Source organism: Cygnus olor, chromosome 2, assembly GCF_009769625.2.
Source record: "Cygnus olor isolate bCygOlo1 chromosome 2, bCygOlo1.pri.v2, whole genome shotgun sequence".
In the NCBI taxonomy this organism is placed as follows: Eukaryota; Metazoa; Chordata; class Aves; order Anseriformes; family Anatidae; genus Cygnus; species Cygnus olor.
In genome coordinates this window covers 5,484,486-5,510,395 of record NC_049170.1, presented here as the reverse complement: position 1 = coordinate 5,510,395, position 25,910 = coordinate 5,484,486, and the positions used below count along the sequence as shown (strand labels likewise).

General features: G+C 46.9%; 1 protein-coding gene across 5 annotated transcripts in view; it reads left to right on the top strand.

Annotated features, from left to right (window-relative positions):
- Positions 1 to 25,910, top strand: part of LOC121064539 (mitogen-activated protein kinase kinase kinase 3-like) — a 77,979-nt gene that overhangs the window by 11,365 nt on the left and 40,704 nt on the right. For 3 of the 5 annotated variants that reach the window (XM_040546181.1, XM_040546182.1, XM_040546178.1), the window contains exons 2-3: positions 10,056 to 10,135; positions 25,791 to 25,900. In XM_040546181.1, coding sequence (XP_040402115.1) covers positions 10,132 to 10,135; positions 25,791 to 25,900 — 114 coding nt within the window. In that variant the 5' untranslated portion in view covers positions 10,056 to 10,131. Of the gene's footprint in view, positions 1 to 2,831; positions 2,855 to 9,200; positions 9,295 to 10,055; positions 10,136 to 25,790; positions 25,901 to 25,910 lie in introns of those variants that run through there. The other 2 variants (XM_040546180.1, XM_040546179.1) reach the window with 2 other exon arrangements.

Here is a 25,910-nt window from a genome sequence, read left to right as displayed (position 1 = left end):
TTTTTCCCCTTTACACGGTTAAAGCGTGGTTTTTGTTTTTATTAGATTGTGAAATTTGCAGATCAGTGATCTGGGGGCTCTCAGTTGCTCTTTGAATTATGTGAGAGCAGTCTCTTGTGGAAACCTTACAAATCGGTGCGTGTTTTATTTGAACACGCTTTGGAGGTGTTGGAGTTGCAGTTGCAGCTGCTGGGCCCTTCTCCGTGTGATTGAGCTTCTTTTGCATTTTGAAAATAAGAGAGGGCCTTGCTGCTGCTGGGGACGTGAACCACTGCCAATGCAAATTGCAATCGAAGCTGTACAGTTTAAGCTGCATTGGATTCTCCTCTCCCCCAAACCCATTGATTCTTTGCCTTTTCACTTTTTATTCTTTTCTTTTTTGAGCTGGGTTTCTGACAGTCTGTTGCAGGAGGCTCGACCTGGCTGGTTGATGGATGGGATGCTTTTGTCTGTTCTCCTGTCAACTTGTGTATTGCAAAACTGGAGTGCTTCTCCGTGTTGGACAGGATCAGGCGTGAGTGCTCAGGGAAACACAAGCTCTCCAGTAATACAGAAATGAGGTTCTTGTACTGGTTGTGGCTGCAAGGGGAGGAATTAGGGGACTCGCTTGGGAGCTGGAGAGCTCACTGAAGCTGAAAGCCAGGCAAATGCGAGCCCTCCTTTGCTTAACTCTCCTTGGGTAAGTCCTGCTAGCGCGAGTGAAATCGCAGCAGGAAACGAGATGTCTTCAGAGGGCAACGCTCTCCCAACATAAGCAGACCAGCACGTTTCTTTACAACGTGGGAGATATTTATTCTGTGACTAAGCATAAAAGTTAAGAGATGGAAAAGGTCCTATTAGATCATCTCGTCCACCTCCCTGCTGGCGCACAATTTTTCTCCCTGGAGTATATTTGTTAGCAGGCTGTCGGGCGGACAGGAGGAGTTTACCCGGGGTGCTATGGAAGAGTAGCTTGCAGCCCATGCAGGTGAGGGATTCGTGCGCGTGTGACTTGACTTGCACATGCCCAACTTGCTTGCAGCGAGAGGATTTTGTAGTAAATCAGCCAAAAGCCCTGGGCTCAACATTCTTTGCATGCTTGGAGCTTTCCCGTTGACTTGCTGGGACTCAGTTTGTGCAGGCGTCAGCTCGTCTTTTTTTAACGTTCTAGGAATAAGCTAATTTTACTTGATATTTATGATGGAGTAGGTGGTTTGAAAACTAATAATAATAATAGGGGAAAAAAATGGAATCCTTTTGGTAAGGAGAGGTCAGCCAGCTAGACATCTGCACAGCTGGCCTGGGCTCCGTTTGCCATGATCTATGACGGCGGCGCGTGAAGGCTCCCGGAGGAGCCATCAGAAAGGTGCAGGTGGAAATGCTATTGCTATGACAAACAGACCAGTGCTGGAGTTTCAGGCCAGAGCTTGGGGACCATCAACACTACTTCATTTATTACTCCTTGGAACGTGTAACCATAGCACAGCCTCATACACATGTACTTTTTTTTTTTTTTCACGCTCCCTGATTTCATTTATGGCCGAGAGCACTTAGCATCTCCCAGGTTGAAATCACCGAGTGTTGAACGTAAAGGGATGGATTCTGTCCTTACCTTATTCGGGGAAGACTTGGAGCGTGTGCCAAACACTGGGGGCTGGAGGAGAAATTTCATATCAAGGCACGTGTTGAACTGCCTTCCTGTGCTGAGACTGTTGGCTTTAGCGTTTAGGATCACTCTACCGCTTCCAAGGGTGTCTCCTGGTCGACAGTGTTGTGAGATCAATATTTGGGGCTGGAAACCAGGTCTGTTATGTGGTGCAGGTGAGCAACCAAGCTTGCCTTACCACCAGTGACGTGGTTTTGCTGGTGTTGGGCCCCTAGGGCTGTGCTTTGGCCCGATGATCTGTATCCTGACACTGCTGTGCATTTCGTGCAGTTTTCTGTAGGTGTTATGGGACATCTCTTGGCTGAGCTATTGCTCTGCTGAATCAGGAGGAGCTACCCCCTAAATCTGAGGATGGTAGGAGCTGGGTGTTTCACGGTACAGAACATGTCCCTGGCACCGATGGTCTTTCTCTTGGCACGTTGTGTGGAAGTGACAGTATCGCGGATGACGTTTTCCAGGAAAGCTTCCAACACTTGTAAATGAGCCCTGAGATGCGTTTCGCCTGCCTTCATCCACCAGACATCTTCTAGGGAGGAGGGAGGGAGTTGGAGCAGGGCACAGTGCATGCAGCAAGCAAATCTGCCTTGTTATTATTTGGTTTAGAGAAATCTTGGTCTGAAGATGCAAAAAGCAATTGCAAACACTGTCTGGACGCCACCTCCCCTCATCAATTAGCAGCATTAAATACTCAGCAGGGAGGATTAATTAGAAAACTGAAATCTTTCCATTGTGACAGCCCTCTGGTTTCCATTGAAATGCAGCTGAAGAGCTGGAAAGGCTTCTGTGTTTTGTTTTGATATGCAGGCATATGTTTCTTTCCATCCTGGAAATTAATTCTGTCTGGAACAGGGCCGTGGGAATCAATACTAAGTTGTACTGGGTTTCTCAGAGCTCTCTTCTGAGAGGAGTTGACTGTTTCGCCACTGTGCTTAATAAGTGCCTGGGTTTGGAGCAGCTGAGCAACCTCTGCTCTGACGGTCTTTGAGTCTGGAGGTGTTGTGTGGCTGCCCTGAGCGTCCAGGGTTGGTCTGTGGCTTCTTGAGGGTGACAGGCTTCTCTCTTCTGAAGGTCTTCATGTCAGACTTCCTCCAAGGTACCTGAAGAGGCCCACAGGCTGTGCTGCCCGTGACTTCCCGCTGCATGGTACCGGGCTGGAAGCCGTAGGAGAGGAAATTACTCATTGCTCTGCCTCCCTCGCAGGCTGTGTCGGTGAGCTGTCATGCCCAGCCTTGGGCAATTCAATACCCTAAGCTGGATATAGAGGCAAGATTTGCTTTTTCCTCACTTTCCCCATCTTTTCTTCTTCACCTGGGTTTAGGGAATGAAAGGGGGGCCAGCACAGCAGCCATGGGGAGAGGTTGCTGTTATGTGACAGCTGTGGGTGGCATGGGTTTGGCAACACGAGGCTGCTTCTCCTTCTGTAGAGCAAACCCTACATGGAAATTGGATAGTGAAGAGTGTTGGGCGTACATGTGCTCTGTACACACCAGTTAGGCCGTACAAGCGTATGGCTGTGTGCTACCCAGTTTGGTTCCTGTGCTGTTGATGGCTCATGTTTTGTCATGTTTAGTCACACATGATGGCGAGCACCCTTGAGCTCATGTGATACTGTAAGTCAAGAGGCCAAGGAGAACGAAACCTCTGTGAAAGCTGCCCCACGTGTTTCTGTTTCATAATCCCATCACCACCCCACCGACGGTGCACGCGAACCAGCAGCTTGTGGAGGCGGCAGCGTCCCGGGGCTATGCCGGAACGTGGTCCTTTCACCCAAAAACACAGCAGGCATTTTAATCTTCACTTGCCACCAAACACACACTGAGCTTGGCTTTCCCCTGGTCTAAGCTGGATCCAGAATTACACAACAGAAATTGTGTGAGCAAGAAAAGGATCTCGCAAATTCTGGGGTGACTCTTTGGGGGCCGATCCTCAGGTCCTGGTCTCCCCGTGCGCCATGGAGCTTGTGCTTCTTGCCCACGGGAAGGAGTAAAATAACCAGGTAGCTGTTGAAAGAGCAGGAAGCAGTCAATAAGTCTGCAGACCGCGGCTTCGCGGTCGATCAGAAAGTCGTGTTTTGATCGATCGAAGCCAGACGGGCCGCAGGGAGGAGGCTGCAGCTCGTTAAGGAGGAAGCTGTGCAGTGGGATGGCTGTGAGAGGGACTATCGATCGCGGCCAGCGGAGGGTAAATGGTGGCATACAAAGGCCAGGAGGACAAACTGTGGGAGATGCAGGCTGTCAGTGGGGTGTTGCAAGTGAGAGAAAGTGGGTCAGGTAGCAAGGGGAGAGGGCACAGCGGCTCCAGGGGCCTGGTACTGCCACAAGGCCTTGCTGCCCACCTCGGGGATGGGTGGGCCTCCCTCCTTCCTGGCCCAAACGTGGTCACTCAGTGTTTAACGTCCTGTTAGAGCACATTGGGCCTGTCAGAAAGTGTACTTCAGTGCTCTTAGAAGCCAAAGCTTTTGGAGACAGGGTTGTTTCTGGTCTGCCCTTATCTCTGGTTAGCACTGGGTGCCCCAGTCCCTGGTGCAGGCACTGGCCCTCAGGCCAGGCTCTCCGTTGCATGATGTTGGCTTTGCAGCCCTTTGGGGTAGGGCTTCATTCGTGGAGAGACGTGGTTTCTAATGACAGATGGATCAATGCTGCACAGACCCTTCTCTCCCAACTGATTTTGCCAGGAAAAATTTTGCCCTGAGGCTAGCGGTTTTCTGAGGATGTGTTTCATCTGAAAGTTTTAGTATCTCTTCCTTCTTTTTAGCTTCTGCTCCTTCTTCCTCTTCCTTCCCCCAGGGAAAGGACCGTAACCTCACTTTTCCAGATACGCTTGCTTGCTTGAATTTATCCCTAAGGTCTGCAGTCATTTAAGTAGAAACAACAACAAAAAAGGACACAAAAAACCTTCTAGAAAAAATTCTGATGCTTCTCTGCTTTGGTTTTTATCTTGTACACACAGAGATAGGCATTCCCCCGTGTGCCTTCACTTAGGGGGAACGCTTGTTGAAATCAGAGGATTTCTGTTGGTGTTGCTTGCATCGGGGTTTCTCTCTGTTTTATGGGTGTGCAGGTAACTACACTTGGATGCCTTTTTACCCTTTGTAAGGAGAAATGATGTGTAACGGTGCTCTCCTCTAATTGCAGACCATCATTAAGAGAGAGGGCTGTGCATTGAAATAACGCTGCCTGGGTTGGCTTCCTGAGAGAAGAACGCCCCAGCTTGCAGGAGATGAGGAACCTTCGGACTTGGTCGCTGCACTGCCTGATCTTTAAAATTTGCATCTAGGGCTTGGGGTGTGGTCAGGGTAGGGTGTCTGCAGGTTGGCTGGGCCCTGCCAGCTGCTGGAGGAGGCAGTTCCTCTGTAACAAGTGGGAATTCAGCAGGGATGCACTTCTGCGCTGTGCAGACCTCGATGCCAGAAAGCATCCAGACAGCTGCTTCCACGTGTGCTCTCTGGAAGTTTACTCTGCTTGAATTGTCTGTTTTATATATATAAATATATATATGCAAAATACGTTAGCTCTGACATGTTAGGGCTGTGTTAGCTCTTTTTGCTGATAGCAGAGTCCTTTTTGAATACTTCTGATTGCTTCCTTGTTTTGTGGTTTTCCAGAAGCTTGCAGTCTCTGTGCAAAATCGAAGCTATTTTATATGCTAGTATAAATTACCGATTATTCCACTGAATTTGGTAAAAAGGATTATTGCTGTAAAACAGAAAGGGAAACCGATTGGAAAAAAACCTTACTGGAGCATGTTATTTGCATTATTTCATTTACAAAATCATTTGCAGGAAGAGGAGGGGTTGACAGGAGAGATTTTAATATCTCAGAGGCTATTTTAAAGGGCTGTCAGGGAAGTTAATAGCTAGCAGTCATGCATGTTTTAAAGCTCATATTCTAAATACATCTTGTGCTGGAATCAACAGGATGGTTTGGGAGGTTTTTCTTGAGAGGCAGCTGCTGAGCTTAGCTGCATTTGTTGGGTCTCTTATGACTAAAAGTATCTTCCATTTTGTATGATGGCTCTTAGGGAAACAGAGTCTGTCTTCTCCTAGCAGCATGCTCTTGTGCAAAAGATGCTTTATCAGTTTTGAGGTGCTGTGCCAAAAAATGGGGAGAAAAGAAACCAACCCAACCCCTCAGCTGATGCATGTTCATATCAAATTGCTTGTTGGCTTTCATGCAATGTATTTGCCAGAGCACTGGTTTGCTCCTTACGTGAGCTGCAGGGATGCATGCATGTCACTTCTTGCTTTGCAGCCGGATCCGTGCATGCTCAGCACAGGCTTTTTCTCCTCCTCTTGGCTCATGCTGTTTCTCCCTTAAGGCTACTTGGGAGATAAGCCTGCAGGCTTGGCCCAGTTACACACGTTTGCAGAAAGTCCATTCTTGTTGCATGCTCATAAACATAGGTGCGTGGGCTTAAATGGCTTCTTTCTGAGTACCCCTGCATTGTGCATCGTTTGGATAACCTGAGCAGAACATGCTGTGAGAGTGGGGTCTTATATTTCTCAAGCATCACCAAAACTTCACAATTCTTTTGTGGAGCCCCTAAATATGGATCCTATTTCCAGGGCAGCTGTATGTACTTCAGATCAAATGTCCTCTAGCGTCTAGAACAAAGCTTTAAGGATGAGGTTGAGATAATCTGAGGAAATCTCTAATATTTCAACCTGTCTTTCTTTGCGTTTGAATCCACCGTGATAACCTGCAGGCTGTTTGACTAAGCTAACAGCATGCATGCGTTTGTATTCTCGCAGTTAAAACAATCTCTTTTGCTTTGCTGTTGTTTTTAACGCTACCCCAAGCCCTGGCCTCTGAAGCTTTTTGAAAATAACATTTACAATAATATTTTTAACAGTTCCGTAGTATACAAAACTCCAGCGCCCTGGCAGGACTCCCGGAAACTTGCTGAAAGTTAATGTGGTCAACTCTTAAAAAGGAGAGATTTTTTCCGCTTGACTCTTGCTTGTTAAACTCTCGGAGCCCAACATGTTGTTCCCTGCTGCTTGAAAAAACAAGGAAAGTCCCAATTTTAGCAACGCTAGTTTGAGTAGCTTTCCAGCTGAGCCACATTTCAGGGGCAACTGTGGCTTATTATTTTTTTTACGGTGGTGTGTCCCTCCACCTTCAAACCAACGTGTTAAGTGGTGCTCAGGCTGGAATAAGTAGGTGCTGCTTTCCCTGGAAGCCTGGGGAAGAGATGCCACTTGTTCATGCTGCGGTAGTGACAAGACACCCTGATTTTTGAGGCTATGTGTTATGCAGGATGATGAGCTTCTGTGGGGTAAGACCAGCACTTTTGGGGGTAAGTGATTCTGTAAATCCCATTTCAAATCAGGCAGGCTGCTGGTGACTGCAGCTCTCGGTGCTGGACTGCTCTCATCCCTCTTGCCTTACCCCCATCCCAAATCTTTCCCCCCACTAACTGCCTTCCCATCGCTTTTGTGGCTCCTCTCAAAACCAGGACAAAACTACTCTTCTCCATCACCTCCTTTCCTGCTTTGCACAGAGACCGGAGCCATGTCTAGCTGGGAGATGTGTTGCTTCTGTCTCTTGAACCCAGTCTCAGTTAATCCCTTCCCACCCAGAAGCAGGGGAGAAAGGGAAAAAAATGGGATTCATTTTTAAAGGGGATTAATTGCATAGAGCTCTTGTGTGGATACTCTACTCATGTAGCCTTAATGATGTTGAGCCACTTGGGCTGCAGACATGACTTCAGCTTGGTCAAATCAAAGCTGCTTTTATTCCAGATGAGAGTATCTGTCCCGGGGTTTCCTGCAGCTTGAGTAATCCCCAGCAGTTTCCTGAGCAGGTCGGAGCAGAGCAGCCAAAGTCTCTTGCGTGCACGACACAAACCCGGAATATGAGCCCTGCATCGCCCCAGCATCCCTGGGAGCCGACGTTTTGCTGATTTCTTGCCCTCCTTGCTTGGTAGGAGGCCTTTGTGCGCTGTGAGGTTACCAGGGCAGTAGTTTGTAGGTTCATGGTGGAGATTTATGGTAGGTTTACAGCTGAGGTTGGTTCTTCCTGTGGTTGGAGAGGTGGAATGTGAAGCAGGAGCCCCGTTTCAGACGGTTTGCGTGGCAATCTCCAACGCTTGAAGGCTCTGCTTGGGGCCCTTGGTGGGAGGAGAAGCGGGATGCTGCTCCAGAGTGCATTGGAGTAGGAAAAGGATTTTTCCTTTCCCTCCCATCCCCCTGTTATTTTTCCAGGAGATAATAAAAAGGCAGAATTTGTACTAGAAACAGGAATTTGTCCTTCTGTAACAGGAAGCTGCTGGTATGTATTTTTGGGAAGCCACGGAAATCGCCGGTGTTCGCAGTCCAATTTGAAGGCTGGCTGTCCCGAGGATTTGAGATCTGCTAGAACTGAAATCCTCTTTCTCCTGTGTATCTATTGAGAATTCCTGCACTGCAGATGGGCAGAGGGGTCTTGGGCTACAAGGGCAGAGATGATGGAGAAGAGTCCCCTGTTTTTCCAAGGTTTGCTTGCGTGGCTCCTGTAGGCGCACGCTTTTGTGACTGGGTGCAGATTGCAGAGGTCTGAAAGGTCTCCGTAAAGCCATTAGAAAAGTCTGACCGATACGCTGATGGCAGAGTGAACCTGGGCTAGCTCAGGAATTTAGGGTTAAATCCAGGCTATCTGAATGTGACCCTTGGAGCAAACTCTGCACGCAGCTTAATTACTGGAAGTCCTGCATCAATTCTGAAAGCAAAAGCAGAGAAGATTTGAGCTGTTTCCTGTTCTTGTTATAATCAGCTGGAGCTTTTGCGCTGTTTTTTGGTGGATTTTTTGCTCTCTCTTGATCCACTTTTTGCATAGACCGACCAATATCTTCTCGAGATGGGATTTTAAACCTCCTTGAGCCTGTTAGGTACTTCCTTGCCTTCTCCTTCCTCTTGAAAAAGGACAGAGAGGAGTCCCCCACAGCCGTGAGCTCAGGGTAAATGGTGCTGTCCCGAGAGGAAGCTGCAGCAGCAGAAGGAACAACGCACTCTGTGGCACTCGTACTTCTCTGTCTTCGCTGCTTTCTTATCGGCTTCCCTTCCTGCTTGTCTCTCTCAAAATAGGCTGGATAAATATCCTCCTGCTTGCCAGCACCGGAGTTGCAGAAAATCATTTTAATCCGCGCTTGCAACCATTCCCGGTTCACTTCAGATTTGTTACTGCTTTTAAATCGATTTGTCTGAGCCGGGGGGGTGCTCAGAGTGCCTTCCTCCACCGCTCCTGCACGACATGGGGTACGTAGTGCTGCAGAGTTCACGGCCACGTCCTGGCACACACAGATCTCGGTGGCTTTGGGGCAATATTTCCCGTAGTGACTGCAGGACAGGGATGTCTTCCTCTCTCCGTGCAAGCCTGATGAGGTATGTGAGATGCCTCTCTGAGTCATGCTGTCACACGAGTTTATGGCCAAGAAATCCGTGGGCTTATCAGCCAGCTGAAGTGGATTTGTCTTTGCTGGTTGCTTCTGTCGCGCCGCTGTGTCCTTTTGTAGACGAGTTAGGCCTTCGTTCTGTCTAAATTTTTTTTTTTTCCAGTGGTGTAAGTGTGAGCAGAACTGACTCCAGCAGGCTCAGGTTTACACTCAGATTTTGCAGTGAGCAAAGAAACCTTTTGATGGGCACGGAGCATCAGCTAAATGCAGCATACCAGGTAAACTGAGCCCCTGCATGGGCTTTGGGTAAATTAAGAGAGAATCAGCAGCAGCTTGGGGCAACAGGCAAAGTCTGTGTGAGCACTACAAGGAAACTACCTACCATGAGGGATGTATGGCTGATACGTTGCTGCTGAGAGCTGCCCAGACTCATTTTTTTCCCGTGAGGTCAGAGAGAGGCTGATGCAGTCTTTGGGAACCTTGGCTGGAATTGGGAAGACCTAAATTTAGGTCTCTGCTTGGGTACAGGCTGCCTCTAGGAGTGACTTCCCATGTCCTGCCGTCGGTTTGTTTCCCAGGGGAGTGTTATCTCACAGGGATGCTGCAAAAAAGTAATGTGTTGAAGCTGACGTTGCGTTTGGGTTGCATTAAATAAGGTAAAAATACATTAAAGATGTCATGCATTAAGGGTGGCGTCCTCTTAACAAAGGAGACTTGTGGCAGAAGTCTAATCTGGTTACTCCAAGATTAATTATTGTTAATTATTTTTTTTTTAAGGTACAGGTTTGTAGTGTATAGAGTGTGTATGTATATATATATGTGTGTGTGTGTATATATATATATATATATATATATATATATATAACCTTTGGGGTGCACAGGGGAGGGTGGTCTCAATTCCTCCCTAAGTGGCTGTCCCCTTGCCTCCAGCCCAAGTGGTGGCAGGGAGGTGCTTTATGAAGGGTGGTCCTGTTCAGTCTCTGTCCCAGCTGGCGTGTCAAAATTAATCTGTAAACTCTGTGTGTGCTTGTTATTACAGGGTGGATGCTTGAGAGTGGAGGATAAGGTACAAGTGTCTGGGACCGGTGGAATGGAGGCCTGATGTAGATGGAAAGATGGGTAAGGACTGCATTTCCCTGAAGCAATTAATTCTCTGCAGCCTGCTGATTTTGATTGGGGTTACCGAGCACGACAATGGAGCAGGAGACCTTGCCAAGACTGCCTGGCTGAATATTAGTGTTTTCTAACTTTTTTTTTGCCTTACAGTGGTGCCAAAATTGGACAAATTCTCTTCTTACCACCAGTGTGTTCGGGTGGGTCATGTTCTAGGTGGAGCCCCTGCCCAAATCTGCCTGTATTTCTGGACAGAGCATCTTCACTCCCTGTATTTCCTTTCCTAAGGAAGCTTCACTTTCAAACAGAGCTTCGGGATATTGCTTTTATAGCTGGTGACCTGGATTGACTTGTACCATCACCTTCTTCTGCAGGAATAAAGGAGGAAGTCACATATCAGATGCCCTGTGGTGCTGAGGGAGATTTTTTTACTTTTTATTTTTTAACTTGGAGAATATTTATAGCTCTGGAGGTGCACAGGGATTGTTTGATCTAATCGCTGTGCTAAGGGAAATTTGTTATGACAGATATTGGGATCATTTGGAAGTGCTGGACTGTTTCTGTGGGTAATCAGCTCAGTGGCATTGTCTCACATCAGCAGATACTAAGTGTGAGTGCCCCAGCTCCTTCAGCTTTTCGTGCTGTTGGCCATCAAATTTCTCTCTTGCAGAATCATACCTTGCTTGCAGGAAAATGCCCATGCTTTGCTAATGTGCTTGTAACCTGCTGCAGGGATTGCCTGGTGTCTTCCCATCGCAGTCCTCTAGGAATTAAGGATGCTGAATGGACTTTGCAGGAGGCACAAGCCTTTCTGAGAGCTGTGTGCTCCTAGGTTTGGGGTTCAACTAGAATTTTGTGCGTTTATGAGCAAGGCAAAGCTTTCGGCAGAATCAATGACCACAAAACCACTTCCAAAGTGATCTATAAGGCATTTTGCCAGCCAGTAGCAGTTCTAGCAACTGTCGGGGTTTCTGCTCATTTTCTTTAGTTATGCTCAAAAGAGGAAGGCTCAGCAGGTTGAAGAACAAGGGCAGGTTCTGTCTTACGTAAGTGGTAGTGTGTGATTAACGTATGGAGCTAATTGAGCTTGGATTGTCCTGCTTGGATTGTCCACTAGAAGATTGAGTTTGGGTTGTCCACTAAAAGAGGCAAGTTACAGAGAAGCCTAAATACGTCTCCTCAAATGGTTTCCTGCCCCGGTGACCCAAGAAAGGAGAAAGTCAAGATTCCTCTGAGATTTTTGCTGTAGCTGGGCACTTCACTTTTACACTTGCAGTATTTACACAAGTTCATCCAGAACTTCTTGGGGTTGATTGAAATGGTGGGGAAAAATAAAAAGAGGTGGGGGAAAATGCCAGTAAATTGTGATTGTCTCTCTAGACCTAATAGAAGCGTGATGAAGAATTTGGTAGTGGTTTGAATTTAAAAAGTAGAAAATGCAAAGCCATTGCCACACCTTAACTGTTTGTCTTCCCTTATGGAGAAAGGAGAATAGGAGAACAGCAGCATTTACCCCATCCTGGCTTTATCTCTTTTTTATTTTTTGCTCTCTCTCTATTAACTGGGGGAGAGATTTTGAGGCAAAAAAAAACCAAAAAAATAAAGCTAAGTAAAGGGAAAAAAAAGAAGGGAAGAGAGTTCAGACCTGGTTCTTCAGTATAAAGAATGACAAATTTCACTTGAAAAACCCCAAAATTTTTTAGAGAAATTGTCACTTTGAAGATGAGAGCTACTCCTATTCCATGCCTTTTTTTTTTTAAAGGAGGAAAGTTCAGCCTTGCTCTGAGGACTGGCAGGGAGTGAGTTGCTGGCTCCAGTCCAGTTTTCAGCAAAGAGTCAATTTGGTGACTTTTATGGAGCCCGCAGTTGATGCGGACTGCTTGATCTTCCGCCAGACTGTCAGCTGTAAACGTACCATGGGTGCGCTGGCGAAAGCAGGGACTGCAACAGTACTGCAGTGAAGAGAGCACCCTCTCCTAAAGCAGTGTTTTGCTTTTGGGAGGTCAATCTGAATCAGTGAGAGTCTTTCTTATCTGGATTTGCTGTTCTGCTTTCACCTGTGTCTGGGTGGAAGGTGCTGTGCATGTCCCCCCTTCCCAAATGTCATTGCTTGGGGCATTGCTGTAGCTCATCACTAACAACACCGCGTCATTGCCGTCGCAGGGACTGCTTAGACCTGCCAGGCTGCCTTCAGAAGGCATCGTGGTGTGGTCCTGAGCCTGGTCTCTGCCTTGACTGTTGGGGCAAGAGAGATGAACCGATGTGTCTCTTGATCAGTGTTACTGAGTGCTATTTGCTAGTCAAACGATGACTGCAACCGCTGTGACGAAAATTAAGCTAAATTTTGAGGGTTTATTACTTTCACACCCACAACATTTTATATGTGGACTGGTTTCCTTTGTGTGTTGGGACGGGGGAGCATTTTCAAGGGAAGAGCAGAGAATTTGCAGTCCTTTCGTTGATTCCCTTCTGGTAAGCCACAGAGGAGGTACGCTGAAATGATCTCTGAAGGTCTCTTCCAGGTCTGCCTTTCTTCCTAGGATCCTGTTCACACTCAGCTCGGTGTCCCAGAGTTCAGTATAGCACTGTTCGCTCCTGGACGTGTTCTACGGAACCTGTATGACCTTGTACAGAGACCACGAGGTGAGAAGTGGCATCTTCTGGCATCTCCATGTGCACCTCTGACATAGCAGCCAGGCTGCATCATGGGGTGCAGCGGTGCTTGGACTAGCCCAGCGCTGCAGATCAGACCAAGACAGCATGGCAGCTTGGGGCCAGCCTCAGCAGAGCTTCTTGGCACTGGGTTTTCTTCCATTGTGCAGATACAGCTATGACCACGTCGCTTGACATTTGTATCTATTCTCTTAACGCTGGCTGTGAAGGACCTGGAGGTCTTGCTGAAGGATATGGCTCAATTTCTGAGGGAAGCATAGGAGCTTAGGACAGAATTATTCTGGTTTTGCTTCATGTTTTGGTCTTGGAACAAACAATTGGGCTTCTGTTCAGTATTGCCCTGGGACACTTTAATCAGAATTTGTACTGAAGCATTTGACTCTTTCTTTGTACAGAAAAGGAAGGTGGTGAGAACATTAGGGTAGTTTGTAGGTAAAAATGGCTTTAGAAGGAGATAGTAATTTCTACAGGGAGATATATATGGCCGCACTGTAGGTGTTCAGTCACAGCTTCACAAGCTGACCACGTGTTTCACCATGCGAGTGTGTCAGGTCTAAGTCTGGAGGTGAAGTGGGGCACCAAGATAAATGTCTTTGTGAAACTGACCCCCTGGCGTACCTCACTGGACACCGACCGATCATTCAAGACTATCCCGAAGTGGCTGGCTGCTGTCAGCTAGGTACTGCAATTACAGAATCACAGAATCGTCTAGGTTGGAAGAGACCTCCAAGATCACCGAGTCCAACCTCTGGCCTAATACTAACGAGTCCTCCACTAAACCATATCACTAAGCTCAGCATCTAAATGTCTTTTAAAGACCTCCAGGGATGGTGACTCAACCACTTCCCTGGGCAGCCCATTCCAATGCCTAACAACCCGTTAATAAACCCGTTAGTAAAGAAATTCTTCCTAATACCCAGCCTAATTCCTGCTGGATGGACTGGACTAATACTGAAGTCATTTTTCACATGGTGGTTGGGTTGCCATGTGCCTCTTACAGTGGCTTTCTCAGCCTCAATAATGGGAGAAAATCAGGGTGGAGAACATATATGTCCTAAAGCAGGATGTCCCACCTCTCACTCCTGGCACAGAGCAATTTCTGCAGCTCACAGTCCATTTCCATCTGCTGCCCCTCCAAGAGGGTCCATAACCTTTTTGTCATGTAATCAAAATGTAGCTGAGCACGAACGAGTGCACAGGACACTTCCAAAGATGTCTGTGTAATGCAACCCAGTGAGAGGACCATGGTTGATGGCAGTTTAACACTGTGTTTAAACATGGCATCATGGTTAAAATAACATTAAAAATATTGCGGAAGTTGGTATAAAAGGCATTGCCCAACGTTTTTCTTTTTGTTTAAAAGTGATTTGAGTATTCTTGACTCCAGTTGTGAAATGGTGTGTGTTTCTGACAATAAAAACACTGGGAACTCTTATGTGTGAGTCAAAGTTTAAGTCTTCAGTACTTTTCTGGAGAAAGTGTAAGTTTTGTTTCAGCAGCAAGGTAATCTGAAGTGTGAGGGACGGAAGAATAATGCCTTTTTACAGTCTTGACTTGACAGAGTGTTTTTTTTTTTTTTTGGAGAACGAGGCTGCTGGCTGGGCTGGCAAAAGGCAAGGCAGCTTGCAGAAGGAGGAGGTGGTCACTTTGCACAGTCCTGGTCTGTCCATTGAACTCCAGATCTGTGTTCTTCTGGGGCTGTTGAGACGCTCGGAGAGAAAAGACCAACTCTTCACCCACAGACATTAATTTCTTTCAGCCCTCCCATGCTCTGTGTTCCTCATCCCTCAATTGAAGGCAATGCCTGTGCACTTCACCTGCTCTTTGTATGCTGAGAGCTGTAAAAAAAAAAAAATTAATAAAATCAGGTTAAATTGCAGCAGTTTGCCGTATTGTTAGGCACATCAGGCTTTCCAGCTAAGTTTTTTTTTATTTTCAAGAGGTGTCTGACTTGCTCCTTCTCCATTTACTGGCAACATTGCTCTCAGGGCTCCTGTTTCGGGTCACACCAGGCACTTTGGGCACCTGGGAGTGCAGGATCAGACCTGCACTGCTGTATTTGGGACTTCACAGCTATTGCTACAGCAACAGATGAAGAGTTCACAGTTTCTGGGCTGTGACTTTGAGCATTGGAAGTAGCTGAGTTGGGAGGGAGAAAGAGGTCTTTATGAGCCTGCAAATAACCTTCAAAGGTATCGGAGGCAGTCAGGGGAAATAACTTGCCAGCTACATTTCTCACTGTGTAAACATTTTTCTCCTTTCAAGTGTGCTCAAGAGAGGTGCAGGTTGTGGGGAGAGGTAATATCTTTTATTAGACCAAACTGATAGAGGTGGAAAAAAACAGGCTGCCTTTTAGGTACATAAGCCCTTCTTCAGAAGCAGCAGATTTTAAGCAAAGCTGGAAAAGAAGCTTTGAAAAGAAGGAAAAATTGCCCCAAGTTTAATTTAATTTATGTTAATCTGTTAAAGGAAAAGGTAACTAGTGTCTGTGGAGCAGAAGGGAGGGTTGGCAAAAAAAATCTATGAAAGGTGGTTGTGGGTCAAGGGAGAGAAAACAGTACCTGGCACCTTTGAAGTGGTGAGGAGTTTTGTGGGAGATGCTATGGAAGAAAATGCATCGTGCCATAAAACCAGACGGCCCCTGAATTTTCTCTTCAATTCTCAGTGGAGCTATAAGCACACAAACTTTTCTTAAATGTTGTTATTTTTGCTGTTTAAGGGTCGAGTCCTTGCTTGCAGGTCCCCTAGAAGCCTCATGAGACTAATATATGAAAACAAATGCGAGATGATAACCGGTTTGTCCAAGAGGCAGCTATTTAGCCCGGTTTATCTCAGAGCAGCTCTGTGCTTTTACAGGAAAGCCCTGAATCTTGCAGCTGTATTCCTGGCCCTGCCTCCCGTCTTCCTGAGGGCTGCAACTGGGAGCCAGCCAGCGCGGGAGTGGGTTCATGGCTAGGGAGCGTTCAGCAGCTGGAGCGGTCAAGGTTGGGTTGAGTGCGTCTTTGGTGCTCTGCAGGGTAAATACTTGCTCTTTCTCTGACAGAGATTTGTTTATTTAATCTTCGCTGTGCTTTAGATTGCTTTACGAGCTTCAGTAGCAGGGACCAGGGCACTCGGCTCGCGAACAGCTTGTCGTGCGAGGGCTCTTGTTCTGTCCGTGTTACCTGCGCGTATCAAGCTGCTTGGCAAGCATGGTCTGCCTTACGGTCCCTGTTCCACAGATAAGTTTAGAGGCACTTAGAAGCAAAGTGATTTACCCTGTTACACCTCCGTCAGTAAGCAAAACACGTCACGGCCTATTCTTTCTCCCTGCGAGCTAATGGCACAGCAACACGTGTGTGAATGTGGCCAAATTCCTGCCCCAGAATGGGGTGGCCTTATTTCCCCTTGCTGATGGGGAGCAGCCTAGGAACTAGGGTAGTGAGGTGAACAGAAGAAACAGGTAGCAAGCTCTCAATTAGTTATGGAAGATGACAACGTAGGACTTGGGTGATGATCTTGCTGAGTCAACTAAAAATAAAAATAGTCTAAGGAGAGTAGGGCTGGTAAGAGCTCTTCTTGTGAGGCCCAGCCTTAACATTGCTCCATGCTGGGGATCCATTTAGGACCAGCATGGCCCTGGCCTCCACTTCAGCTGTGCTGACAGCAAAATGGCATCTGCTGAGGGTTGGGGAAGAGTTTAAGGGGTGAATACTTGAAGAGGTGTGGGTGGGATTGGCACCCTGGGGTCCCCACAGCACGGGGGCATGGCTGGGCCTGTGTACCCCGCTGCAGCCCTGGGGAGCCATGGCAGCCAGGCCTGAGCTCTGCTGGGGCTGACTGAGCACCACTGTCCTGTGGTGACAGATTGCAGTGTAAGTTAACAAGCACCAGTGAAGCATTGAAAACCCTTCATATCCCTGAAAATGTGTGCATTTTTTATTTTTGAACCATCATACCTCCAACTCCAGGATCTGAGTTGCTAAAGTTGCTGGTTGGATATGAGGGGCAGCGCCCATATTCTTTAGCCCTGCCCTCGTCAGCAAATTCCTCTCCCTCCCTAGATACCACCCAGTTTTAATACAGACATCTGTCCTGTTAACCAAGGGGCATTAAAGGGTGTGGAGCACACACAGTTGGGCCCCACAAGTTACTGCAGGGCCCCCACGGGGTTGAAGGAAGTGGATGAAGGAAGATGGAAGGAGGGGGGAGGCCAGTTCTTTTGCCTGAAGGCTTCTGAAAACCTTGGAATAAACCTCACAAGGGCAAAGGTTTTTGTCCATCCCCATCCTGTCCAGCTTGGACACCCATCACAATACAGCTTTCCTTATCCTATAATGCTGGGGAGCTTGTGTGCCCTCTTGCTAATCAAAACCAACTCATGGCTGTTGGGATGTTGCATGGCTCGTATCTGGGGAAAATGGCTTTTTAGCTGGATTTCATTGCTGTCTGCATGTGTGGTTACACCTGGGGATGTCTTCTGAGAAGCTTGCATGAGGACAGGGCTGTGGAGGAGTGCGACACATAGCGTGAATTTGACTATGCACATTGCTCTCAGGGATGGCTGTTTTGGGAGGGGAGGGTTGTAATGAAATGCAGACGTAGCTCTGCTTTCCCTCCCTGCTGAGCTAAACCAAACACCTTTCAGATCCTGAGTGTTTCTATTGCAAGAGTCCACAGTAAATCTCCAGGATGACTGTACATCGGGATTGTGCCACAGCCTTTCACGTTTCTCAAGAAAAACTTACTGTACTATTTGTGGCTTAGCCCCCACAGCTTTTGCACATGTGGTAAGGCTTGCTATGCCATGCCCTCGAAAGGTTTTGGTTTTGTTGTTTGCATCGATCACTTAGTGTTTAAGGGCATCAGTCTCACCTTACCTAAACTAAGGTGAATTCCCTGTAGCTCTCTGTTTTCCCTGGGGAAATTCAGAAGTCAGTTCAAGTTCTTCATTATCTCACGTAACGTGTCTCAAATATGTTGTAACATAACGTATTTATTTGCTAGTTTATTCTCTTTTGCTGTTTTCTGAAGGTTCTTACAGATGTGTTAAGAGCCCAAACACATCCAATGTAATGTTATTTGTGTTGAATATTTTGGGGACTGGTTTTGTCCTGTCATTGTGGTGATCAGAATTACTTACGTATGTGATAAATGATTATTAGTAAAACTGTATAAGATGGTAACTGGTTTAGCTTTTTAAAACGGATTCTTGCCTTTCCCACAAGCCAATTGCTGGCTGCTAAAATCTGTCCTCTTTTGCAGGAGGCTGTAAAGGGAAGAGTTATTTTTGATTCAAATATGTTCTCTGATCTGACTGTGCAATTTTATCGATAGCTGTATGGGTTACCATGGGATAGCTTATGATGGGGAATAGGAGGCAGGGACTCTTAAAACAAGCTTCACCCCCGAGAAAAAGATCTGTGGAATGGTTGTCAGTGCGTGAAAAACACAGGTGTTTTATTGGGCATTTGGCATGATGGACATCTGTAGCTGTTAAATGCCTCAGATGGGTTTGTTTTTATTCTTGGTCGCACTGTAAAAATTTGAAATCCCAAATTTTGTCATCTATGGTGAACAAGTGTTTAGCATTGATTTGGCAGGTAAAGTACTGATGGCCTCCAATACCTATCAGATCGCGTAGCTTTTAGCATCGTAATTCCTCAACTAGGATACGTGTTTTCAAGAAACCCCAGCACCTCGCAGTGTTATTTATCTGGGAGAGTGTGTCCGTCTCAAGCTGAAGACGTCAGCGAGCGAACTCCTGCCAAGAAATCCTGCATATCAGAAGGGTCTTTCCTCACTTCCTCCTGCATAATTGCTCTGTGTGACCTGCTGAGCTGTGCCCTGCCCTCAAGGCGTACACGGGTGACCTTGCTATCCCTTGGGTGGGGTTGCAAGAAGGTGAACGACAGCAGGATCCAGCTGCCGGCGAGACTGCTGACTTGCAAAGGGAACGTGCTCCACTGGTGTCTGCTACAGCGGATAGCAATCTGGGCTGGGGGAGGGTAATGGGATAATTTTTCTCCTCATCACATACTGAACATTGTTTCAGACAGTAGCAAAACGACTTGTGCATGTGGGTTTCATTTAAATGGAGGATTATCTGCATCTCTGTCACTGGATGGATGCATGCAGCAGTCTGTTTTCCTGTGGGTCATTTACAGACAGCCCTTCTAGGGGGGGCGAGTCGCAAAATGGTATTTGTAGCTGCCTGTGAGAGCATCTGGTCCCTTCCTTACTTGCTTACAGGCTTTTGATACGGTCCAAGTCAGGGTCTTGAGCTTGTGTTTCCAGCTCGGGAGATCACTGATCTCCCTCCTAGATTTGTCTGGGACAGTGTTTACTTACTAATTGATCCCTTCTGCTTTTGCTGTCTTGATATCTCTGCACTTGGTATCTGTGCAGCTGGTATTTTGTGCGTGGCTTGAATCCTGGTGGCAGGACATATCCACTGATTGTGGTTGTAGGTTCCGAAGAAACCTTAAGGTACGAGTTCTTTGCAAGTGAGGATGTTCTTTCTTTCTCAGTAAGAGGAGATTTTCCCTGTTGGCTTTTGGAGGAAAGGCAGCATTTGTTTTCACAAGAAGGTTCTTTGATACCTCCTTAATAGAGGTTAGTGCTGTCTATTTTCTTGGACCAGGGAAGCCAACTGGGGACCAATATGACCTTGACCTTCTGATAAAGGCAGTGAGCAGTCCAGCTTGCTGTTGGTCCAGTAGATGTGAACTTTTGCTGTAATGCATGGGCAAAGTTTGCTGCTATCCCATGCTCACACACCAAATAGAAATGAAAAGGAGTTGTGGCCATTGAAAGTTGCATCCTACTCTCGCGTTTGCTCTGTGCTCTTTGTAAAGAAATAAAAGGACAACTAGAAAGAGCTGTAGGAATCAGTTAGGATTTACTCTAGCTTAAGAAGCGGTATGTTACCAGTCTATTTAGTTAAATTAAGATGGGTTAAAAGGGGTTGAGATCAGACTGAATACCTGCAGAAGATGAGAAGATTTCTGTTAATGGAGTGGTCTCCAAAACACTTCAGATATGAAGTTCTAATGAATGAAGTATGAAGCAATCTACACTCAGACTGGAACTTGGAGAGACATTTGTTACAGTGAGGCTATTGAAATTACTGCATGAACTCTTCAAACTGAGACTTTCTGGATAGCTTTCAGAAAGAGACTGTTCTGTCTGTTTCATTTGAGGTCAAGATCATGATACAGATACTGCTAAATGAATTTCTGTGGCCTTTGTATACATCCAGGAAGGCCAGACTGAGTTAAGCCCTTTCTGAATTTAAACTATTAATGTATTTAGCTCTGGCTGCAGACTTGTGTAGTCTTAGTCAAGACTTTTGTCCGTCTCAGATTCCTGTCCATAAAATGAGGCATAAATAACAGCTCATCTCTCCTCCCATCTGATGACTTAGCCGAAAGTCTGTCCGGGCAGGAACTGCCCTTTGCAGGGTACTGAACGATGCTGGGTGGTGAGTCCTGGCTTTCTGGGGTTCTCTTTGGTAAATAAAAAATATCTTATACCAATTAATCCAAAACCAGAGAAAATGAAAGGATGATGTCCTTTGCAGGCCAAAGTTAAGATCATTGATGTTACAGTCATGCGGTTCCATATTTTTCACTCTATTTTATTACATTTCAGTATTTTTTCCACAATATATTCAAAGCCTGTGTTTTGACAGTGCTTTTACTGAAGGTGACAACGTTTCTGTGAGCCTTCCCACCCTTTCTCCATCCCCTCCAAACCTTCGCTGTGCTCTTCCCGGGGATGTCCCCGGTGGTTGCATCGTCTTGCTGAGAGGTGGATGCTGGCGGGGGCAGGCGCCGCTGGAATTTACACGGGCACGGCTGCCGAATGGGGTGAGCACCACCACGGCTGCGAAAAGCACAGTGGGATCTTTAGTGACCACAAGCGGTCACGGCTGTGGTTTTACGCCGGATCTGAGCAGAAGTGTGTGTGACAGCGTGCGGCCCCTTAGCTGCCCGCTCCAGCCTGCCTTAGTAATGACTCAAAGACTCTACTCGGCCCTTCTGCAACACCCAGGACTTTTCCCTAATTTTTCCCAGCCCAAACTCTGCCTAGTGGGCGAGAGAGGCCGAAATCAGAGCTCATCCCGTTTTACAAGACTCTGCTTTTTCATCCAGCTGGTGCCGTTTTTTTTTTTTTTTTTTGCACTGTTGATGGAAGCAGCTTCATGGAACTACTGTAGGCTGCGTCTTAGTAATGACCTATTAGCGAAGCCAACAACAACAGCACTGTCTAGACCATTTGAACACAGCTAAATTATTCCTTTGTCCCTTCTTGATTTGCTTTCTCTCCTGATTGTTGGGTTGTTTTGGGTGGTCTGTGTTGACCTTCAGACTCGCTCTTTCTCCCATGCCTTATTTTATTATTTTTTAAATTTTTTTCTCTCTTTTTTTTTTTTTTTTTTTTTGTTCAGCACTAAGCTGCTGTACTAAGACTGAAACTCCAGGTTCCTCTCAGCTGCACACACGCTGGAACCGAAGCCGTGCAGCAGCACCGGAAACGTGTCTCTGAAGGGCAGAGAGATGTGTCACGTTGTGGCTTTCTGGTTTTACTTCGTACTTGATTTTTCCAAGTGCTTAGTGTCCTAGATTCACATTGGTGGTGCCTGGGACCTGTGAGTCTTAAGGTCTTACTGAGTGGAAAACGTGATGAGAGGAGGAGGTGCTCCAATTTTGATACAAGATCTCACCAAAGTGGGTCAGTGTGCTTTTATTCAAGTTTAAGACCAACCCTCCTGTGTCACTGTAGCTCTGCTGGTCATTGCTCCCCGGGAGTGCTCATCTGACTTCTCTATGTAACGCCAAACCTTGAGGGAATTATTATCTTTGGGACCTCCAGATCTCCGTTATACTTGGTTGGAAGTGGCCCTTGGGTGGGCTGGCAGCGTGATCGAACGAGCTTTGTCACAGGAAGCTGATTAAAAAGGGCAAAATTGAGGGGTTGGTGGGAAGTAGAGAATAAAGAAATGAAACTACTAATAAGGGAAATGGCTGGAAAGAAAGAAAGAGCTGGGGGTGGAAGAAGAGACAGTGGGGATGAAGGGACAGTGTCAAACACAATTGATTTTTACGTTTCGTTTTTGCCGTGGGTGTAATCAGCTTTTCTTTGTCCTGGTCTTCCTTGGAAGAAATAATTCCTGCTTATATGTTATTCTGGGTAGAGAGAAGGCTTCGTTTCACCAGCAATTCATCCTTCAACCTTCATCACTGCTAAGTGAACTTGTACAAAATGGTGCAAGCTGAGCCGGTAGGCTGTTCAGGAGCAAGAACCTGCTCACGTTGCGCAAATAAAGTGGTTTTCTGGAGTCCCTGAGTCCATCTGAGCTCTGCCGAGTACTTCAGGGGTGTTGTGCAACTTGCAGCTGCTCTGCTCTGGAGCTGCGGCGAAGCCTGGGAAGATGTCTGCTGCGTAGCCTCAGTGCTACAGGAGGCTTCTCAGGAGGTCCTGCTAGTGCTGGAGCAGGAAAACCCGATCTCGTGTGACCCTCAGGCACGGCATTCCTGCTTTTTCCCCAGCATTTTCCCCCAAGGAGAGCCGTCCATCCTGCACCTCACACGAACCAAGCCGACCGGAGAGCGAGCAGCCTGCGACGCCCCTTTCGCTTTAGAGGCTTGGGAGTGGCATTTGGATTTAATTAGGCAGCGAGCTGCTTGCTTGAATTTGGACTGAACTGGCTGAGCTGGCTGCTCGTTTCCATGGAACAAAGTTCTCCACCCTTCCAGGGAGTCAGCTCGGAGACCCCAAGAGCTGTAATAAGGATGGGCAAGAGGCTTAGTCTGGAAAGCATCAGTCCCTGTGCAAAGCTGTCAGAAAGAGGACTGCGAAGCGTCAGTTTTGCAACCGATGATGCAAATCGTGCTCCTGCTCCGAGGTTACCTTGGAGCATGGTGTGGGGTTTTTTCACTTTATTTTTTATTTATTTTTGAACACTTGAGGCTTCAGCAGTAGTCCCTCTGAAATGTCAGCTTTTGGACTAAAGGCACATGTTTTTTCAAGGAATAATGTATTTCTGCTGGTGCATAAGTAGGGTGCTCCGATACATAGCTGTTTCATGCTTCGGTGGCAGAAAACAGGCTTTCTTGCTAGTACAGAAAGAAGTTTTCTTGTTTTGTTTTGTACTGGTGTTCCATGATGGCATGGATGTGTGTTTTCTGGTTTATGACAAGTGACACTTAGGTTTTTATTATGAAAGAAAAATGCTCACATGCTCTTCAGAATCCTCTTCAGCATCGGCTTTTTAGTCGATGGCAGAAGAAAGGCGCTGAGTTGGCAGCCTAAATATTAGAAATCTTTTCTCTTTGGTCCTTTTTTTTCTTCTAGTACCTGATTCAGGACAGCTCGGGCCCCACTTTGCACTCCTGGTTGTAGGCTGAGAAAGTTGGTGGTTGGGTGTTTCTGGGTTTCTGCTAGATTTAAGCAGTTACTGAAAGTGAGTGGATGCTTCTTGCTTTGGTGTGCGAGGAAGGACACAGAAGGACACTTCTGGCAGAGGTGTTTAGCCCAACTTCCTAAGGAAATGAGGCTTTCAGTCGTGCAGGTGAGGCTGCAGCACCAGGAATTTTGCAGTGATAGGATCCGCTTCAGCTCAAAGATCTCTCTTTTTCGATGGCTTTATTGATGCCGTGGGCTTGTCCTACATGTCCTAGCTAAAATATAGTTCACGCTGTCGCTCTCTGCTGCACATTTAATCCCCAGTGGTGCCCACAGGATGTGGTGGGCGCTCTCTGGGACGTGGTCCGTGGGCCAGCGGAGTTTGGGCCATCTCTGGAGGCTGTCAGCTCTTTTGTTTGGGCTTGGGAGGAGCGGAGGGAGCAGCTGCGACAGTCGCTTCAGAACACTCTGATGTTACTGTGTCCCCGTTTGTTGGTGTATTATCATCGTTATTCATATCATTATAGCTATTACCGTGATCTCCAGCAACCCCTGCTGCGTCCCTCTTTAGGCCAGGCAGTGCAGACTCAGGGAAATCCTAGAATACCCTCGCAGGGCACCACCGGTGGATCACGCAGCGCTGCGACTCCTCGCAGATGCTGCCAGGAATATTCGGGGACGGGCAGAGGAGGGAGGAGAGCGGTGAGCGGCGTGGCCGTGCTCGCAGAAGCCCAGCTCTGCCACTGCCTGCTGAAGCCCCGTTTCCCCGTGACATTAGGGACTGCGTTTTGTGTCATCGTGCTCAGGAAACTTTTGTTGTCACTCGGGTTGGAAAAAAAAGGGGTGAGGGGCATTTTAGAGGTTACGGCTAGCTTTGGTGGAAAATTCCTGGAGGGCGGCGTGTGGGTTTTTTGTTTTTGTGTATGGCTTTTTTTTTTCATTTGTCCCTCCCCCATTCTCTACCCCCTCCACAAAATAAGTTTTTTTTCTTCTCTTTTTGTGTTGTTTTTTTTTTTCCTACTACAAGATCTGTCTGGAAAACTAGGCTTGTCCCCAGGGGTCCCTTTTTTCAACAACAACAGAAAGTAGGAAAATTCTAGTTCTTTTGTTTCTCCTTTTTTTTTTTTTTCCTGAACTAGCAATAAACCTTCTCATAAACTTTCTCATTTTCTTGAGTGCTTTGTGGTAGCATCCCAGGTTGTGTTCCCTGCCACCCCTCCCGAAAAACATATCCACGTGCTCACTGAGCAGGGAAATGTGGAAGGGGCAAGGAACTGTACTGTTAAGTACTTCATGTATACATATTAAATATATAATAAAACAATTTAATATTGAATATAAATATATAGAGATACATTGACTACAAGAAAAAAAAATCTTGAGCTTTAAAAGAAACACTGGAATTTGAATATTCCTCCCCTTCCATTTTCTCCTTACTTTAATGAGGTGGCTCTGGGTACCCAGCATGCATGAGAAGGCTTTTTCTTAAACCCTTTTTGTCACAGCTTCAGTCCTGATGTGACCCGGCCACACATGACACAGGAGGAACAGAAAAAGAGGAGGTGGTGCTGTGTCTGAGCACGAAGATCCACGACGTATACATCCCTGGGGAAAGAACCTCCGTGTTTGGGTCCAGCCCCACGCCATTTCATGCAGTTTTTTGTCATCTTCCGCCTGCTCGCAGACCTGGAGTTAAATGTACACGCAGCTTGGTGTAGGGGTGGCTCGGGTCCTGGAGACGCTTGGTTTTCCACAAAATGCAGTAGCTGTGTTTGTATTTGTCCAGTAACAGCTGCATGAACTTAATATCTGCCCCTCCTGACGGTATCACGAGCATGGCAGCATGCACAGCGTGCTGTGCCCTAGGTCTAGATAGGTCTTTTAGTGCCTGTGGTTTGTATTTTGCAACGCAGTAGTGTATAGCTGCTTTAAGAAGTCATGCCTGTAGATGTAAAAGTGTTGAAAAGGGAGAGACTGGTTTCATATCAAATGGGTCCGTCAAAAGTCTTTTGTTGCTGCAGAAATCAGAAATACCGTGTGCCCTCTCAGTGTGTCTCTCACCTGTCCCAGATAGTTGGGTGTGTTGCCTCTTCTAACAGGTTTCTTGTCCGCTCCCCTGGTTTCTCACTGGCTCTAGGTTTGAAAGTCAGTTGTGGCTCTTGAGTGTCTTTAATGAAGAGGGAGGGAAGGAGGAGATGAAGCTGGGTTGTGCTCCATCACCTGCTGCATGAGCTTTTTGGGTCCGGAAAGATTGCTGTCCTACAGAGCGCCACCTTACACCTCACAACCTGGATCCAGCCCTGCCAAACACCACATCTAGCCTATGGGTTCCACTCTAAAGGGCCCCATGGGCAGCAGATGTGGCTCTTCTGGGGATCTGTGTCTCCTGTGATGAAGAAACTTTCATTTCCTACACACGATGGGCTGGGAGGGGCTGTGGTGTGTAGTCTTAGAATGCCTTCCTCGACAGGAACGCTGCACATCATGACTTTGGACCCATTTGGGTTGCAAGATTGCATACGCGATGCTATATTTTTACTCCCTGTTTTCAGGGGTGAGGTTACCTTCCGTGCTTCAGTTGTATTTTCTCCTTTTGCAGATGAAGAAGAAGCTCTGAATTCTATTATGAAGGATTTGGCAGCGTTGGGCAAATGTGGGGGGCTGCTGGACAACAACAGGAATAAAAACAGCGTCCACTCCAGCAAACAGGTACGTCATT